The 17,928-nt window shown below is 39.4% G+C and overlaps 1 protein-coding gene across 2 annotated transcripts in view; it reads left to right on the top strand.

The window, feature by feature from the left end:
- The first annotated feature begins 15,076 nt into the window (after positions 1–15,076).
- Positions 15,077–17,928, top strand: part of LOC146972124 (dynein axonemal heavy chain 11) — a 41,467-nt gene continuing 38,615 nt past the window's right edge. For both annotated transcript variants that reach the window (XM_085801946.1, XM_085801947.1), the window contains exons 1-10: positions 15,077–15,335; positions 15,485–15,628; positions 15,766–15,959; positions 16,030–16,219; positions 16,323–16,422; positions 16,546–16,757; positions 16,930–17,151; positions 17,243–17,410; positions 17,539–17,655; positions 17,752–17,889. In XM_085801946.1, coding sequence (XP_085658072.1) covers positions 15,120–15,335; positions 15,485–15,628; positions 15,766–15,959; positions 16,030–16,219; positions 16,323–16,422; positions 16,546–16,757; positions 16,930–17,151; positions 17,243–17,410; positions 17,539–17,655; positions 17,752–17,889 — 1,701 coding nt within the window. In that variant the 5' untranslated portion in view covers positions 15,077–15,119. The remainder of the gene's footprint in view (positions 15,336–15,484; positions 15,629–15,765; positions 15,960–16,029; positions 16,220–16,322; positions 16,423–16,545; positions 16,758–16,929; positions 17,152–17,242; positions 17,411–17,538; positions 17,656–17,751; positions 17,890–17,928) is intronic.

Genomic DNA, 17,928 nt, shown 5'->3' with positions numbered 1-17,928 from the left:
CACTGGCACAGGGGCTTTTTTATATTCACTCCAGTGAGGATATTTGTGCAAATTAAACACTGCTATGATTTCAGAGTCTCTGGGCAGACAGCCAAGACCCAGTTGTGAGTTATTGCAGCAGCAGAAGCCTTTTATGTGAGTCAATTCTCGTCTCAGTGGAAATCTACCTGTTTTTACAAGTCATCTCCTCTGAGAAACACCTGTACTGAGCAACAGGCCCATTGTTTTCCTCTTAGCTACATCGTAAAGATTGAGAGACCAGAGAGACAACACCAGGCAGGTTTGCTGAATCACTCATCCTTCCTGGCGCCACTCGGCTGACTGAAGAGTTCCTGTCAGAAACACTCCATCATGACTGATGTTGGACTAGAGATGGTGTAACTTGTTAGCACCGTTGAGCTGTTTTGCCTCACACAAAAACATAAGCTCATCTCTTGGAACCATTTCAATATGAAGTCACACGTTGATTGATGATTGCTAAATTACCATTTTTCTCAGATGGTCGTGTGACAAAATCCAAATGATTTATCTGTCATGGGAACATATTGGTAGATTGAGAGGCCCGTGCGCATGATTTGAATACATAGAGAAAAAAATAATAGCATTTAGGGTTGTTGTTTTTTTCTTTTACCGGTTGAAAAACACATTTAGTCAGGAAGCTGTTTTTGTAAAGCTGTTGTGAAGGACAACAATTTCTCTCCAGCGGGCAGCGTAAACACAGTGTGACTTATTTTCAGCCTAAGTTACAGTCAAGCTCCTTTTATCCATAGTTTGAGTATAAAAGAGTGACTTGCTCTTTTCTGTTAAATATAAACGTTACTGTTTTCCCAAACTGCCCAGAATATTGTAAAGTTATTGATTAGTTGTCATGTTTGGCGGCTCTTATTGATGGCACAAGAATGTGAAAGTAGCTAGCAACCTGGATGTAAAGATCAGGATTTATTGCCCAGAATCTCTTGAACAATTTTATCAAAAGCCCATTCCACTGTGACATTTTTTTTCTCCCATAAATCAGCGAGGGGAAATCTATCAGTGGACAGTAGTGAGAGATAGATGAGCAGAGGGATGAGAGGGTCAGCAGAGATTTTTCACTGGTCCTCCCCGTCACAGCCGCAGCCCCATTTTTTCACCTTTATGAATTGGTCTTTTACTGACTGTCTGGGCTTTTAATTTGTTCTACACACTTGGAAAAAAAAACTCAAAAAACATTTAGACTTTGCACATAAGATAATGTATTGATTGTTAAAGCACTGGTGGATTGGGTTTCTGGCTCATATTTAGATAGCACAAACTTTAGATAAATGGTTCCTGGGAGATGGATCAACCCCTATATTATTAATATCCTGGATATATTCCATTTTGGCAGCAAAGATATGAAGCAGCATCAGGGGTCCTTAATACATATAATTTGTAAAATGACCTCGGTGTAAATTCAAATGGCTTAGGTAAAGAGACGAGCAAACAGACAGAGTTTGTATAGTGGTTAACATTTTGTAAAAAAAATGGCATCATTAGTCAGAGATTTATTTATCTCATGCACAGGCAGGAAAGATGGCATTTCTGAATACAAAGAGACAGTATTATGGGTGAGGCCTTACCAGGAAAATAAAAGAAAGGCACGCACACAACAGCAAGTCTGATAAGGATCGCATTTTGTTTTGATTGTATCATTTTGTCTATGCAAAGACACACAATGCATTTGGCTGCATATTTGGACAGTTAAGGTATTTCCAGTGGAAACTGTTTGGAAACAAAAAGATGCCATTAACTTAGCTGCTTGATTAAAAATGTATCCAAACAGAGTATTATGTGGTCTATCTAGAAACAGTATTTTGTGGTTCCTTTTTTTTTTCTCTTTTATTTGATGGATTTACTCCTTTGTCATTACTCTCAGTGCTGTGTGTTGGTGTACCCACGGTCCATCCACCCAATCTGACTTGATTGAAGGCCTTCATTTGCTATGCGGCCATGTAAAGCAGAAGCCTTGAAATATCACACTGACCTTGGTGTTCCTTTCTGATTCATTTTTCCCCGACACCCTGTCCTCAGATGGAATTTCTCAATAGGCAGACACCCGACTGACATGCTGGTACAGTAACTCTTCCCGTAATTTTCAAATATAATTCAGCGATGAAACATCATGAAGTTGCTGTGCCAAAGAAAATGTGTTTACTGGATTAACTGCAACAATTCAGCAAAGTTCAAAGAATCATCTTACTTAATGGAGAAAATGTAAAGACACTGCTATTCACTTGCACCTACCGACAAAAAGCTTTGTATTTGTTTTTTAACATATTTATTGTACAGGATATTTTATCAAAGGTCAGTAATCTTTACACATAGGCAAAGAACAGCATTTAGGTAGTAAATCCTTTGTATCAAAATCACCACTGCTGATTGCTTTCCAGTCAGAATTATTCAATTATTTTAAAAAATATGTTAAATTTGCAGTCGTGGTCAATAAAGCAGTTAAATAGCAAAGTCATTTGTGCAGTTTTGTGTAACATTTGTGTTCGAACGAGATCCTCACTATACTGCGAGACTGACTCTGTGCAGGCACATAACTTGCAGCCGCATAAAATGGTTTTGCAGTAAAATGGCTCCATGGTGTTGTCAGGTGACATTGTTGGCATACTTGTTTCCTGTGCCTTCAGGGACGCAAGCGGTGAACACAGGGGATGAGTGAGCCGCCTGGTGTCGTCTACCTGTCTGATTTACTGTCCTGCTGCGTTTGAAGTAGGACAGGCGGAATTCACTTCACTCTGGTTCTTTGTGATCAGTCCGCCCAGATTACAGCCCAGGTGAGGCCCCTCACCATCAAGCACAGGATATAGGAAGTAGCTGTCTCTCGTAGCCCCTGGACATTACCCGTGAACTAGCTTTCCTAATGTCAGCATATGTAACATCGTGCTTATGTTTCCCCTGTACAAGACCTGTCTGCTCATACATGATGACTTATACACGTGATGACTAACTTTAAAGATCACAATGTTGTGATTTCACAATCCACGATGGGTTGAAGTATGCATGTAGCATGAGAATAGCCCGCAGCTGTGGCACTGTGGTGTTTTAACCTGTTGTGGGCCCAGACAGCACAACACGAGCCTGGCGTCAACTATGTTTTCTTTGTCAGACCTGTTCAGCACATGGATATACAAGCCAATACATGTGATGTGTTTGGCTGTAGCTCTTTTTAACAACAAGCTTTTTGACATCAGTCACCGCTGCTGGCAGCACGCTCCTCTTTGTTTAAATGTTAACATACTGCCGATGTTTCAGTGTTGAAGAATGGAAACAATTTGAACCTAACTTAGACTGATTTATCATACCATATTTCACCATACAAGTCCACAACATGGACATTAAGACATTATGGCCCCTGCACACTACTATGGCAGTACATGCATGCAGTGAACAGCCTTCTTGGTGTAAATAGTGCATCAAGCCATGCTAAATATTTATGTATTTTGCAGTTTCCCCTGTCTTCCCACCTAATCAGTCACCAGTGTATATGGGCTTCAGGACAGAGTGATGTTGGTATGGTGTGGCTGATTAGAGTCAATCAACAAGAGGCGAAACAACATCTCCGTCAAAACAACCACACGGACAGAGGTTTGGAATTTCTCTCCTTGGCGCATCGGCTAATGGCGCGGCCAAATTTTCTCAGACCAAAATGACGGCTTGATTGTGAGCAGCATGTTCATTTCATGTGGAATTGGGATGCTGATTTGGTGCTAGATGGGAATCCAGAGAGGCAAAAGACCGAACATAATCAGCGTCTCTAAAAGTTAAACAGGACACCGACATCAAAGTAATTGATTGGGATGGATTGTAAGGGAGCTGATCTATCCCAAGAACAAAAACAGCCTTAAATCTGACATTTCAGTGTGCAAAGGCACAATCAGACTATTGAATCAACAACATCTTGTGTTGTTATTATATTAATGTGGAACACTGGTAGAAGTTGATATTCAGATTTGATTATGCCAAGTGCAGACAGGGAATTCAGAAACATTTAATACATCAGCAGGCAGCTGGCAGAAACAAAGAAAACATTGTAACGAAAAGGAAAAGTGGAGTAAGTGCACTGGTTTGTACAGTTAAATTGTTATTATTTTCTTGTACTTCACATGTTTCTGACATAAAATTGCATACAAACCCATTCCCCATCTAGAATACACAGAATACATAAATGATATATAAAATAATAATAACGCCAGTGCCAATGATAAAAATAACAAGGATAACAACAATCGTAATAAAAATAATAAAAAAATAATAAAATTTCCCCTTTTTCTTATACTTCTTCTCTTACTTGCTCCCACTCATTTACACACACACACACACACACACACACACACACACACACACACACACACACACACACTATGGACATGATTTGCTGCAGAGTCTTGGACTGTGTAAAATGTATTTTGATAACAGGACAAATTAGGCTGTCATACGAAGGGTGAAGACCTGTGATTTTCTAACACTGGAGCAGCAGTAATGAGGTCTACTTGGCTGCTGGTGTGTCTCGCCTTGCTGTGACCAAGTGTGTGTCCACACCCTGAGTACTCTGAAAGACTATTTTTAGAATCCACAATATTTCTCTTTTTTTGGGGGTGAGACACTACATGTCACACGCAATTCATAATAAACTGTTTTTTGAAGATGCACTATTTTTCTCCAACTAAAACTACCGTATTGCTTTTTTATCTAGCAAAAAAATATTTTCTCCTAATAACACAAGATAATGCAAAACAAATCCGAACAATGTTTGACCTTTTTCCACAGTGATGAGGTCAAAGGTCAAATTTCTGAATTAGAAATGAGACTTCAGATGCAAACACAGTCTTTCATTCAACAATAAAGTGGATGACTGCTGTGAAATAAACATCACTACAGTGGCTAACATTACCATGTGTCAGATAAGAGACTTTCAAGCATCTTAAGAGAACTAAATAACTGCCATTGATATTTTAGCATTTCAATGGTTGCCATAACTCTCAAAGCTGTCATTGTTTTTATTTAAGGCCTTTGCTGCCGCTATCAGTTAAGTTTCCCATTGAAGGGGAAATCAGAAGAAACCAACATTTAAATGAGGGATAAGAGGCTTCTATGTGTCAAGAGCTAAAAGGAGCTGTTTTTGTCCTGCAGCATTGTATTGCCTTTTCAACGGATTACTTCAAGGAAAAACAAAGTAATAGTGACCTCACTTTCTGCAGCTAATGAATATTGTTTTCTCATAAAAGGAACTTACCCCTCTCAATTTATTCTTGCATAATTGATATCTCTTCCCTGTTGAATGACACATAACGTGCAGAAGGAGTGTTTTTCTTTTTTCGACTGAGGGAAATTCAAGACAAAAACCGGCACTTGCACTTACCATCAGTAGTAAAAGTTAATGGACTTTTGATTGAATGTTTGTCTCTTTATCTTCCCTAAGATGACCTTTCAAAATAAATGTGTAGGGCTTTTTTTTGAGTGCATTCTACTTCACCTCATTTTGTTTTATAATATTCAGTTAGAACAAAGGTTCACACACAGTGAGCAACCTGAGATGTCAATTCACATGAGGTCATTTTACGTCGGAGGTTAGTTTTTGGTTAAATTTTAATAGAAAATAGTCATTTGCTGTTGATTGTATCAAAATAAGATCTATGTATTTGATTGATTTTTTCAGTTTTATTGATTAATGTTTGGAGTCGATTATATATTATCAAATGCACCTATTCATATTTTCCATGCAGTCAGCTTTTTCAATATCAACTGTTCCAACTGTGTATGAACTTACAGTGGATTGACAAATCTTTGTGTGCGGTACTTGAGGCAGCAGTGAGTCCCAAATTGAATTACATGCACATTTCTCAGCCACAAAGGGGAGCCATCACTAATTAAAACCATGTGATTGATGACACTGACGCTTCATGCCAAAGGAGGATAAATCACTCTCACAGTCACTTTGCTGCATTGCTTCCTGTCTCCACACCACACGCTACTGTAAGTTCAACACTTCCGCAGCCATGAGGAATAAACAACCGGAGGAACACAGCGCTGTTGCTCTGTGGTTTGTTTTTAATGTTTTGTTGTGCATTATGCCCTCAAGTCTGTAGCTCCTTAGTCCCATAACTGAAATAATCTGTGGAAACAAAGTCACTTGTGAAGGCCAACATGGGTGTATGACTCTCTGTCTAATGTATATGAATTTGTCCGTCTATGAGCATACAGTACATCTTAGTTACGTTAAGCCGAGAGAGACTTTGACCTGTTAAAAGGGAAGCTGTCACCTTATCCATCTAGGGACAGCACTCTGTGAATAATCGCTGTCTAATGGCTTTTATAGCTACTGAATCCATGTATTATACACACACACCTATGCACCTACACACACTTATACTTCTAAAGCTCCTGATCCTTCAAACCAGTAGTTTTACGTCCTCATCACTTAAAAAAAAAGAAAAACCCTATACAGACAATACAAACCAGGTTTTAATACACATTTCTTGAAGAAATTGGGACCAAATAAACAGTTTTTCTTTATACATCATTTATATCTCCAACATTAGACAACAGAGTGGTCAGTGTCTTGTTTGTTCAAGATTTAAATACACTAATATCAAATATGTTACAATGCATTAATGCCAGGTACATATGTCACAGTAGTTTCATATTTTAGCTCTTTTTTTTCTACCCATAGTTGGGATATTTGCTAAACCTTCAACTTTTTTATTCAACTTGAGTTATTTCTAAATTCACAGAAATTGGCATTTAAACAATTATTCTAAAAAAAGAATAGTAGCAGGATCATAACGCCTCTTTTTCCCCCCTTGTTTTTAGTGTTTGTAAAAAAAGAAAAAAGAAAGAAGAAGAACCAAATGGTAACAAGAAGTTTCTCCTCCTTCATAGTATATAATCTATGATTATATAAGGATGTTACCACCTATCTAGCACACGTCCATGCTCTCTCTCTCTCTAGGTGGACTATTACAGTGGTTTAAAACTGCTGTCTTTGGCCAGGAACAATTTTGCACTCTTAAGCTGCATACAAGTCAGATCCTGTCAGTGGGTTAGTTTTGTTCAAAGGACCAATTAGTGGGTCCTACCTTAGCCTGCAGCTAAAAGGCCTAATGGTGGGGGCATCCACCTGAGAGGTACAGAGCTCTCCCCACTGGGCTTTAATTTGAGAGAGGGGTGGGTGGCAGCTTCTGAGGCTTTTACCATTACACAGGACTTCATTGTGGCTGCTGACCGTTTGATCTTAAAATAATTTACTTAATGATCTCACCACGGGAGCAATTGGTGCTGCTCGATTAGTCTGCAAGGTCTAATGGACATGGGAAAGAAAGAGGAGGAGGAGGAGGAGAAGGGGAAGGTGGGAGAGGGAGGTGGGAGGGGGGCGGCAAAGTGAGGACTAAATGAATCTGCTATGTAACCTTGGGGAGGTACATTTTTTAGCATAAATTCAGAGGTGAAATTCTGACAGTGCGACATGAATTCAGGGTATGTAACAGTACGAGGTGTTGTAGCAATTAAACGAGCCAAAATAAAGCGGAAACGAATGACAGTTATTTATTTACAGTAATATTTTTGCATAGAGTGCTTTTAAAAAGACAATGACACACAGAGTTTGTGTTGAAAATGTGTTGTGAAGATTAATATTCACGTGCATGAACAGGATTCAAATTCTTAAGATTTATTATGTTTAGAGCAACAAAGACTGGTTAATTACACCCATGTAATATGAGTATATGTGAGAAATTCACAACATTATCAATATTTAGCCTTGGATTGTAAAAACAAATTTGGATTGAATTAAGAACATTTAATTAATATGGATTTATGTTCTATCATTATTTTATTTACATTTGTATACATTTAAATCCAATTACTACATTGATGGCACACTTTAAGTCCTCAAAGTATTATATAACATACTGTATGAAGGCTAAGAGTCAGACAGCTCAGACCACAACGGCTTCAGGGATTCACTTAAAAAGAGGAAAGTTGAAAAGGTCACTCCACTTCTCCAGCACACACTCAGCTACAAGACTGAAAGGCGTCCTGACCTATGCGTCTAGATAACAAGTCAAGTGGGGTGGTGGTTGGGGGGACGGGGTCTAATGCAGCCATAAGGAGTCGAGATTGTTGCCGTAAGGTAGGTTGGTGCAGTTTACAGTAATCCCTCTGGCAAAGTTTGAAAAGCGGAAAGGGGAGGCAGGGTGATTACCACAGATCACTATTATTAAATCATGCACGAAGGTTGTTAGAGCACATGAAATTGTCTGTGACATGTCATGACAAAATCTGGCTCACTTGCAGGAAGAACCCAAATAAATCTCTGAATGGAAAATTTTTTAATGTGAAGACGCAGCATAATTAGTGCCATCAAATTTAATGATGAACTACATCTGTTTCTCTTGTCAGCACTGTAACCTTATTCAGAGAAACACGATTACAGTAAAAGTCAAATGATAGCTGCTTGTGCATATGGAGACTTTTCTTTTCACATGCCAAAACAATCAAAGACACACAGGAAAAAAAGATTTGCATATCTAGACAACTGCATTATTATTGTCATTCTTTCACACAATTATCAGTTAAGTAAACCACTTTTTTTTTAACCACTTTTCCCATTTTTTTTTAACAATAACTTAATATAAACCCTTCAGTTCATGTTTGCTGCATGAAGGATGATCTCCCAAAGCTAAACTGAAATATCAAGTAGATGTCCAATAGTGTGGCGGCTACAGAGAGGACAAACACTTACGCTCTGAATGAATGGCATTCAAGAGTTTGCTCTCTTGATTTTATGCTGAGACTTTTACTGTGACATGAGCAAAGGTCGACCTCTTCACTTTAAAGTGGGCATTAACCACACAGTCAACAATGTAATTAACAGCCAATATAACTGCTCCCAACGCATTTTCTGGTTGTATATCACATATTATTCCCTATTTTGAATTATATTTTATCATTCCTATAGAAGAGTAGAGAATTTAACATAACATGTTGGAATTTAAATTCAGCTGAAGTGACAATATTGAAATAAACAGCACACTGCATATGAATAAATGACCCACTGTGATACTGTACCTCTCCTGGAAAACACACACACACACACACATGAATGTTTGTATAATAGCGATCTGACTGTATGGCCTCTGATGAATTTTAAACATTTATTGACCCCCCTACCCCCCACTGAACAGCAGTAATCCTTGTGCCGGGCCATGCCAGAGACCACGAGGTGTGCATATTAAAAGTTTTTACTGAGGCTCCACAACACCTGTGATCTCTCACCATTGAGCCCTGCACCACAAGAACATAAATCACAGCTTGTGTGTGGAATATCTCATGGAGAGCCAGCATTCCTCAGCTCGTGCTGGGATTAGGAAATCAAAAGGGCACGCGCTCTGCAAATGCTACACAAGGCCCCAAGGAAGCCAGCGTGTTGAGAAACAGCCAAGGAGGCTCACTCAGCTCTGTCATTTATAATGGTGCCGGACTGACAGAAGCCCCTGGGACATTACCGCTACAAACCCCAAACCACTGACTGTATGTGCCATCCAAACAAGTACAAATTATGGTCTAAACGAAGCGGAAGAGCTACTGCAAATTGCAGGAAGCGTTCTCCTGTGTCTTCATTATCTTGTTAGTTTTTAGATAAATGTATTTTCAGCAGCATGTGGCTACAATGATCACCCTAAGAGGAGTTAATGTTCCCTGCTGGGACAAGCAGATTTTACCATAATGCTCAACATCATATGTGCAAAATAATTCTAGAGGATATGGATATGTTTACTTGTCATATAAGAAAGGCTATAATCTCTTCTCAGCAGGTGTGTGTGTGAGATTAACACTGCACCGAGGACATCTATGATTTGCCCTTCTGTATAGTCCATTATGCAGTCTCCAGGAAGAGAACTGTACTGTGAGAAATCCAAGCATTTGATATGCAAAAATGCTCTCTATGTATCCTTGCCCTGTGTTAGTCAAAACATTGATGAGATTAATTTGCATTTATGGAGTGAAAGATTACACAAGTACACTATATGAGGAATAAAGGGCCCAGCTCAGGTTAAGGCTGATTGACAGCAGCATTGTCTGGTGGGGCTTCACTTCATTTTGAGAAGCCCACAGTGACCTCAGGCATTATGGCCATGGGGGCAGTGCCAGTCTCTCAGGATGCTGATTAAGTGGGATCAACCACCCCCTCAGTCACAAGTGGCCTGGCTGTCCTCAGGGGAGTCCTACCTATAAGCGCCTGCATGGACCCGGCTTCCTTCACAAACACACTCAACCCACCCTGCCTTGTATACACACACACACACACACATGCACATTCATGATATAGCATTCAAGTACCTATATGCATCAAAATGTGATGTCGTTTTATATGCAGTTTATTACTGTGGCGTCAATTATATTTAATTTAACACACTTTTGCAGGAGTACAAACACAAAAACTACAGATAACACTCACAGCTCAACTACAGTTGGGCTTTTATCAGGGCTTTACATCCATATTAACCACTTAAATCAGTACAGGCTTTAACTTAAGCCTAATTCATGCCATATGCTCCAATACCAATGCGTGTGAACTGCCAAAACAATGGGGGATTGTACAACAATTGTAAGGTAATGGGTGCCCTTAAAGCTTTTGTTTCCTAGCAGAGGAACACTTAAAACAAGCCCTTCAAGATAAGCGGCCTGCTGTTGTACTGGCTTCACCCAGTCCCCCAGGACAGCATATCCATCACCAGATGCCCTCGGGTGTGGGCTAACAAATTTGTTCATTCTGGGGGCTTACATAACACCCCAAGAGCTTTAGCACTATCTGCTAGGATTTCTGTGTGATCTGCCAACCTCTGTCGGGTTGAGCGCTCAGCAGTGCTGTTTTTTAACGTTTCATTACAGGGGCGTTAATTCACTCCAGTGCAAAATTCCCCACATGTTGTCTAGGCTATTATTTACCACCACCAACACATCGAAACTAGTTTACCGTGTCTGTATTTCCGGAGACAGATGGAGCAGTGACTTATGACGGAATGACTGACAAGATATTATTATTTAGTCATGTGATCAATTATATGGACGGCAGGCCACCTAACAACAGGCGCATGCTGCGTGTTTGATTTCTGGACCTTTGTCAACTCGAACTGCTCTGTATTTATTTCACTGTTGAGTCTATAGCCTAATAAAGAACGAAATTAAACTTGATTGGCCTAGGCGAAATTATCTATCTATCTATCTATCTATCTATCTATCTATCTATCTATCTATCTATCTATCTATCTATCTATCTATCTATCTATCTATCTATCTATCTATCTATCTATCTATCTATCTATCTATCTATCTATCTATCTATCTATCTATCTATCTATCTATCTATCTAGTCTTCCACCCTTCCTTCCATCCAAACAAATAAAATAAACTTAAGCACAAACTCAACCTGTCCCCTCTTGTCTTCTCCTGGATCTCATAGTCCCCCGGACCTACATGAAGATCTGCCAAAAGAGAAAAGCCAGTGCCCTCTACAGGACGCCACAGACGGTGACGGTGCGAACCCCGAGGGGAGCATGGTTAAGTTTTGAACATCTCATGCTCCGTGATTTCCAAAGCTTCTGTTGTTGTGGGTAAACCCATTTAGTGTAATGATCTAATGAGATTTTCTATTTATATTATACAGTTTCTACTCTATCTGCAGTAAACAGAAAACAATCTAAAAATAATTATTTCCTCTAAGGGTTTGATGTTATTCACTCTGTGTGCACTGTGCACTATTGTGCTATAGAAGTAAAATCTATATTACTAACTCATCATATTTTGTCTTTCTTTGCAAAAGCTATGATCTGCATTGAGAGAAGCTCTAACATAACCCGGCCCTGTAGAGGGCGTCTCTGTGTTGTAGACCTCCTGACATCCAGGGGTCAGATGTTACATTTGCACACAGCAGGTGACTTGGTAACTTGGATTTCCCTTGTGTGTGCTACAGGATTTATTCATGTCTGTACTCTCAGTATGACTGTGAACGGCCAAAATCTGCTAAATTTGTTTTGAAACCAGTCTGGAGAAATCAAGCTTACATAGCGTGATTGTTATGGCAGTTATAATTGTAAGCTCTATGGGATTTAGGAAATGGATGGATGGACTGGATGACTCTGCTATTCCACCTGCTTACTGTCTCCAATCTGCTGGGTAAAAAATATACCAGAAATATTTTCAGGATCTAAATTATTGCTGTTCATTGAATGAGTAAAACATAATAAACACAATCTTTTTATTTATTCATCAGGATCTCATTGAACATGTTGGAATACTTTATGGTGGCTTTTTAAATTGTGTAAAATAAATATTATAAGCAGCAGCAGAGAAGTAAACTGTTAAAATACAGTACGCCAACTTAATCTGACTTATTATAGTCGCTGTAGATACTGTTGCTCCTTGTCTGGACACTGTAATTCACTATCTGTCTCCATAGCCTACTGCAATTTCTATGAATTCAAATAGTATCTATCTACTGAGTTTACTTCTAGAAATGAGATGTCTAACATCTGTCTTTAGCAAATTTTGGAAAATCATTTGAATCTGTATTGTGCTGATATTTACACACAGTTTTGGTTCCTATGTACAGGGACAGCTTGGTCCTGAATACAGAAGTGTGCACCATTAAACAAATGTAACTGATTTAAGTCTCAGATAACACATTTTCCTGCTCACTGCTGTGTGTTGGATTGACTGGGCTGCTATGATGGAGTGCTGTTTTGGGATTCGGCTCAGGAATCAATACAGCATCATCAACAAAACTCTGTTGACACTGCCAGTCATTGATGAGCTGCTTCATATTACAAATGTACACGGTGCATTTCTTGAAGGCCAAAAGACAAAGTGCAACACATACAATAAGAGTACAGATCATTACACATACACAGTTTCAACTTTCTTGAAGATATATGAAGTGTGGTGTTATTAATTAGCAGATGAGTCCAAGAAAAGAGATAATGCACTACACCAGAACACCAATTTTAATACCAATGACCGTGGGTGATGAATGAACTCCAATATTTACAGTCAGTTTGGAGCGCATCCTCTGCTGCGGCAGACTGCACAACAAGCAGTGGATGGAGATATTAGAAGGGCTAGCTCAGCAGTGTAACAAGTCTTGGCAGAAAAATGGTCGAGGCGGTCGGTATAGTGCCAAGTTTGAACAGCGTTGTTTGCAGAGGAATAGTTTTTGGTTGCTCAGTGGGGCACATGGTGCAGTCTGTCTTGCACAGATCAGAGGCAGATGGCTGAAAATAAACTACGACAAGGGAACAGAGGGATACATGCACATACATGGATTGCATTAGGAGATGTTGACCTCTCTCTCCTTCCATATTGTGGTTATGTTTATAATAATCTTATCCTAGTTGAGGCTGTATGGGTTTTCGTGGCAAATTGAATGGCTCATGTTCTCAGCCATGTTAACATCTGCACTGATTTTCAGAGTAAAATGAGCGTGTGGATTACATCAGGAGCCATCTTCATCTTAGCTGCTTGAATGCATTGCTTCCAACTTGTTATTACCACCATGGCAACAGGCAGGCAATCTCTTCCCCGTAGGTGGTCTTGTCATTGTTAGTGATGAGGTCCAAAACAGTAGTGCCACCTGCAAACCTGCAGAGTTCGTCTCACTCCGCTCTCCATGATCTGGAGACTCTGTTTCTTGATGTGGAAATAAAGTAGTAAAAGAGGAATATGGGGGAAAAAAGGAAAAATGGAAAAGAAATCACACTACAGCAAGAAGTGTATTTTATAAAAAATACTTTACTTTAAGCATTCACTATTAAATCAGGGCACCAGTCAGTTAATCAAATCTCTTAGCTGCTCTAAAAGTACAATTTGTTATTTATTTCATGCTGTCAGACCTCCAGGCTACTCTGAAATGAGGTGTAGTAAAGTGCCTTGTAAATGGCAGTTGCTGGGTACAGTGCTTTGCTGCTAAGACAACAGTGAAAGTACTCACACACACTCATATATCACATACATTTTACTGCAGTCTGTGGCTCCAACACATAGCCCCCTTCATGTCCAGTCCTGTCATAAAGAGGACAGATTTGTCATAAAAGAGGCCACAAATATTCAGCTGCTAAAATCAGGAATGTACTGTGGACCACTGGTTAAATGACTCTTTAGTATATGTCATGACAAAAAGAAGGCATACAAATTTCAATGAGTGGGACCTTCAAATAGACATGTGATTTACTGAATTTGAAAAAACATTTTGAACATTTTCTAAGCTCCAACTTTCTTTGTGTTATTTCAAACTAAATATTTTCATTTTAACTTAAAAAGGCTACTTCCTATAGCCATATGTGATAGTACAGTGTACTTGCAGGCCTATACAGCCTAGTTAAACTTACAGGTTTTTGTTAGAGCACATCTCAATCATAAGCCTACATAAATCAAACTAATTATCATTCAGACACAAAGCAAACTGATGTAATAGGCCTAAACAGGATGGAGCAAGTTGAAACATACCAGTGCATTGTGGAAGACCTTTTTAAACTCATGGACTGTATGTGAATAAAAATAGAGTAGCCTACATCTGTAGGTTAAATAACAACATATAATCTACATGAACACTCATCTAAAATAATATGAAGTCAGTAAGGAAGGAAACACTTGATTTAAATAGCACATTTCCTGCCAGAGCAACTCACTGTGCTTCACAGCCAAAAGTAGATACATTAATAAACCGTTGTTAAGTTTTAGCCTATATATATATATAAAAAAATCATAAAGTAAACTGGGAAATGTGATCCTTTGAGAAAGTTTTAATTTCACTGTGAGCTGAGCTGGTCAAGGCACCTGGCAGTGATTGAGGGTTGTGGGTGTTGCTAGGTAACGGAATGCTGAACCGCCCCCGAGGCTGCACAGACACAGCTCGTGCCAGTCCTCGCTCCACACAGATATGTCGCAACTTCGAAATAAATAATGTAAAACGAAGTTAATATTTGTTGGAGAACATTTTTCGGAGTCGCAACGAGTAAGCTTTCTTATTTTATTTTTTCTTTACACGTTTGTCAGTGGAAGTGACGGGGATAAAAACATGTCATGGTTATAGAGAAATCATGTCCGACGACGAGAGTGTGCCCACTTTTCTTGAGGACGTCAGAGTAAAGTTTGTCGGAGAAAAAGTTTGTGGGCTTCTCCGACTGCAGCGTCAAACATGGGAAAAGAGTGCTGTCCACGAAGAGTTTCAAACTCTTCTGAAAGACTTCTTCGAGAAGGAGTCTGTTGTGTTTTTCTCCTCATCGAAAAAAGGTTGTCTGGTTGCTTCAAAGGAGGTACGCCTGTAACATCACAGTACATTCATAAGTAGCATGTATACATTTGGCAAATAAGCGAGTTGGCTAAAAGTAAGAAATGTTAGCTGTTAGTTGCCTACCTGGAAATGCCATATTTGTTTTTAATAAAATATTGTGGTATTATGCAGGTTTCCCCTGTTGCTCAAAACAAGGCCATGTATTTTCTCAAGAAGAGAGTTCATCCTATCAACAGTGAAAACTACAGGGAACTGCTGCTCTTTGGCCTCCTGTCTCCATCACCACTTCTGCAACTGTCCAGCACAGTTGAGCAGGTGATTGTTCCTGTCACAGGCCTGTCTCATAAACAGACCTTTTACTATATCTTCAGTGACTTATTTACACCCGTTTATTGTTGTTTCCAGCTTGCCTTCATAATGTGTAGGTTTGTTCACTTTGTGTCTCTCGTTAGGTATGCGTTCCGCTGCTGTCAAACAACAAAAACCACCAGATGTGGCCAAATCTAATGTCTGAAGACATGGCACGACATGTTGAGAGCATGTGCAGCATAACATCAGTTGTGCAGGGACAGGTTTTAGGGAAAACCGTACTCCCTATCCCAAGTGCGACAGATAGGATGGAAACTTCACACAGCATTTTCAATATGTAAGAAAACACAGAGTTAGCTTTTATTTCATAAGCTGTACGGTTGAGTAACAAATATTTTCACATTCAGGTATAATAACAATGACAGGGCACTGGCCCACGCCATAGAGACCCAGGTCATCAACTGGACCAACCTTATCCAGAAAATTTTAAAGGAGGATTCATCGGATCTATTGAGGGCCAGTTGTAATCCAGGGCCCAGTGTAGAGCTGAAGTTTTGGGCTTCCAGGAAGAACAACATACAGAACATCTATCATCAGGTATTCTTTCCTTTTCTCCTAACCTTCATTTAGGTATTGTTCAGTTTAGTTTTGTCTCCTGGTGTTACACTTTTGTTGAAGTGTTTGTGACTGTCACTTGCAGCTGCAGAGTCCCGTTGTTCAAAAGATGGCAAAGATTTTAGAGATGATGGATAGCAGCTATTATCCAACAATCAAGACTCTAGTTGGAAATGTATTTGATGGTAAGATTAGCTTGTCTCTTTCTTATGACCAAACTGTAGTTTGATCCTTCTGAAACGTCAGATGTACATCATAATGTGAATACCAAACCCTCGTTTTAAATCTTCTTTTTTCTCAATCAAAAGCACTACAAGAGGCCCAGGACATTGACCTCCATCTACAGCCACTAAATGCACACATATCTCAGCTGGAAAAGGGAGGGTTTCCTCACTTGGAAACATTCATCCCTGCACTATTTCACACACTCTTCCTTATCTGGACCAACTGCCAGTCTTATCAAAGACCAGCATGTATTGTTGTCTTACTACGAGAATTTTGCAATCTGCTCATTGAACAGGTAAGGATTCTCATTTCAATTTTCTTTTATATTGGTTTACATCATGACACCAAATTATTGCAAATCCAATAAGACAGTGCATGGGATTTTAATCACCATATCTCTGACGTCTGTTATTACCTCTTTGTGTGTGAAAAAAAAATTGACAGATATAAAATCTATCACCCTGTAGGCATCTACATACCTCTCTGAAGATCTGCTGCTGAGAGAGGATCCAGTGGAAAGTCTGCAAATGGTAAAGAAGGTAATACAAGTCTTCAGATGTTTCAGAGACAGTTACCAGACCCAGAGGGAGAGGTTGGCCAACCATGTGAAACATGCACCCTGGGATTTCCCATCTGCCATGATTTTTGCACGTTTCAACCAGTTCCTTAATCGTATGCTACAGCTGGAGGTGAGACCCTTTTTTTTCTTCCTTTTTTGTGTTCATGTGTCACTGTGGGCTTGTATACAGTGTTCTCCAATTCAATGTGTTATCTTTTCAGGGCTTGTTTGACATTATGCAGGACTTTCAGAGGATGGAAAAGCTGGAATTTGGTGGACTTAAGGGGAAGCTCTACAGTGAGCATGCTGCTCAGATGTACACAGAGTTCACTAACCACTGCGAAGTGTTGAAGCACAGTGAAAACAGCCCATTTGACTTAAACTCTCAGGTGAAATTGTAGAAGAATCACTGTCACTTTTGACAGCATTTCAAATGCTAATTATGAATTTTATGGGGACTTAGAGCAAAATCATGATACAGACCTTTAAATGAGTTAATTAATTAATTTGTCTGCAGGATTTTGAAAATGAATATAAGGACTTCAAAGCCTGGACTGTGGATTTTGAATGCCATCTTGCCAGCCTCCTGTGCTTGGCGTTTAAGGATTGTTCAGGACTGGAATCAGCTTTTAAAGTAAGCATGACTGGATAATAGTTGCATAATGATGCCACAAACAAGACTGTTATGAGTTACTGACAAGTCTAATTTCTGTTGTCTTTTGTCCTTTAGCTGCTAACTATAGTCGGACCCTTCCTTGAGAGAAGCCAAATTAGACAGATATTCAGCCCTAACTTCTTTTTGCTACAGCAACATTTCCGAGAAGAACTGGAGAAATGTAAATGTCTGTTTAAATCCCAGATCCATCAGGTAATCAATATTAAACTCACCACTGACATATTAGCAATA

Source organism: Trachurus japonicus, chromosome 16 (assembly GCF_045865225.1).
Source record: "Trachurus japonicus isolate A0001 chromosome 16, Traja_1.0".
Lineage (NCBI taxonomy): Eukaryota > Metazoa > Chordata > Actinopteri > Carangiformes > Carangidae > Trachurus > Trachurus japonicus.
Note: the sequence above shows the minus strand (reverse complement) of the source record. Positions and strands in the feature narration are given on the sequence as shown.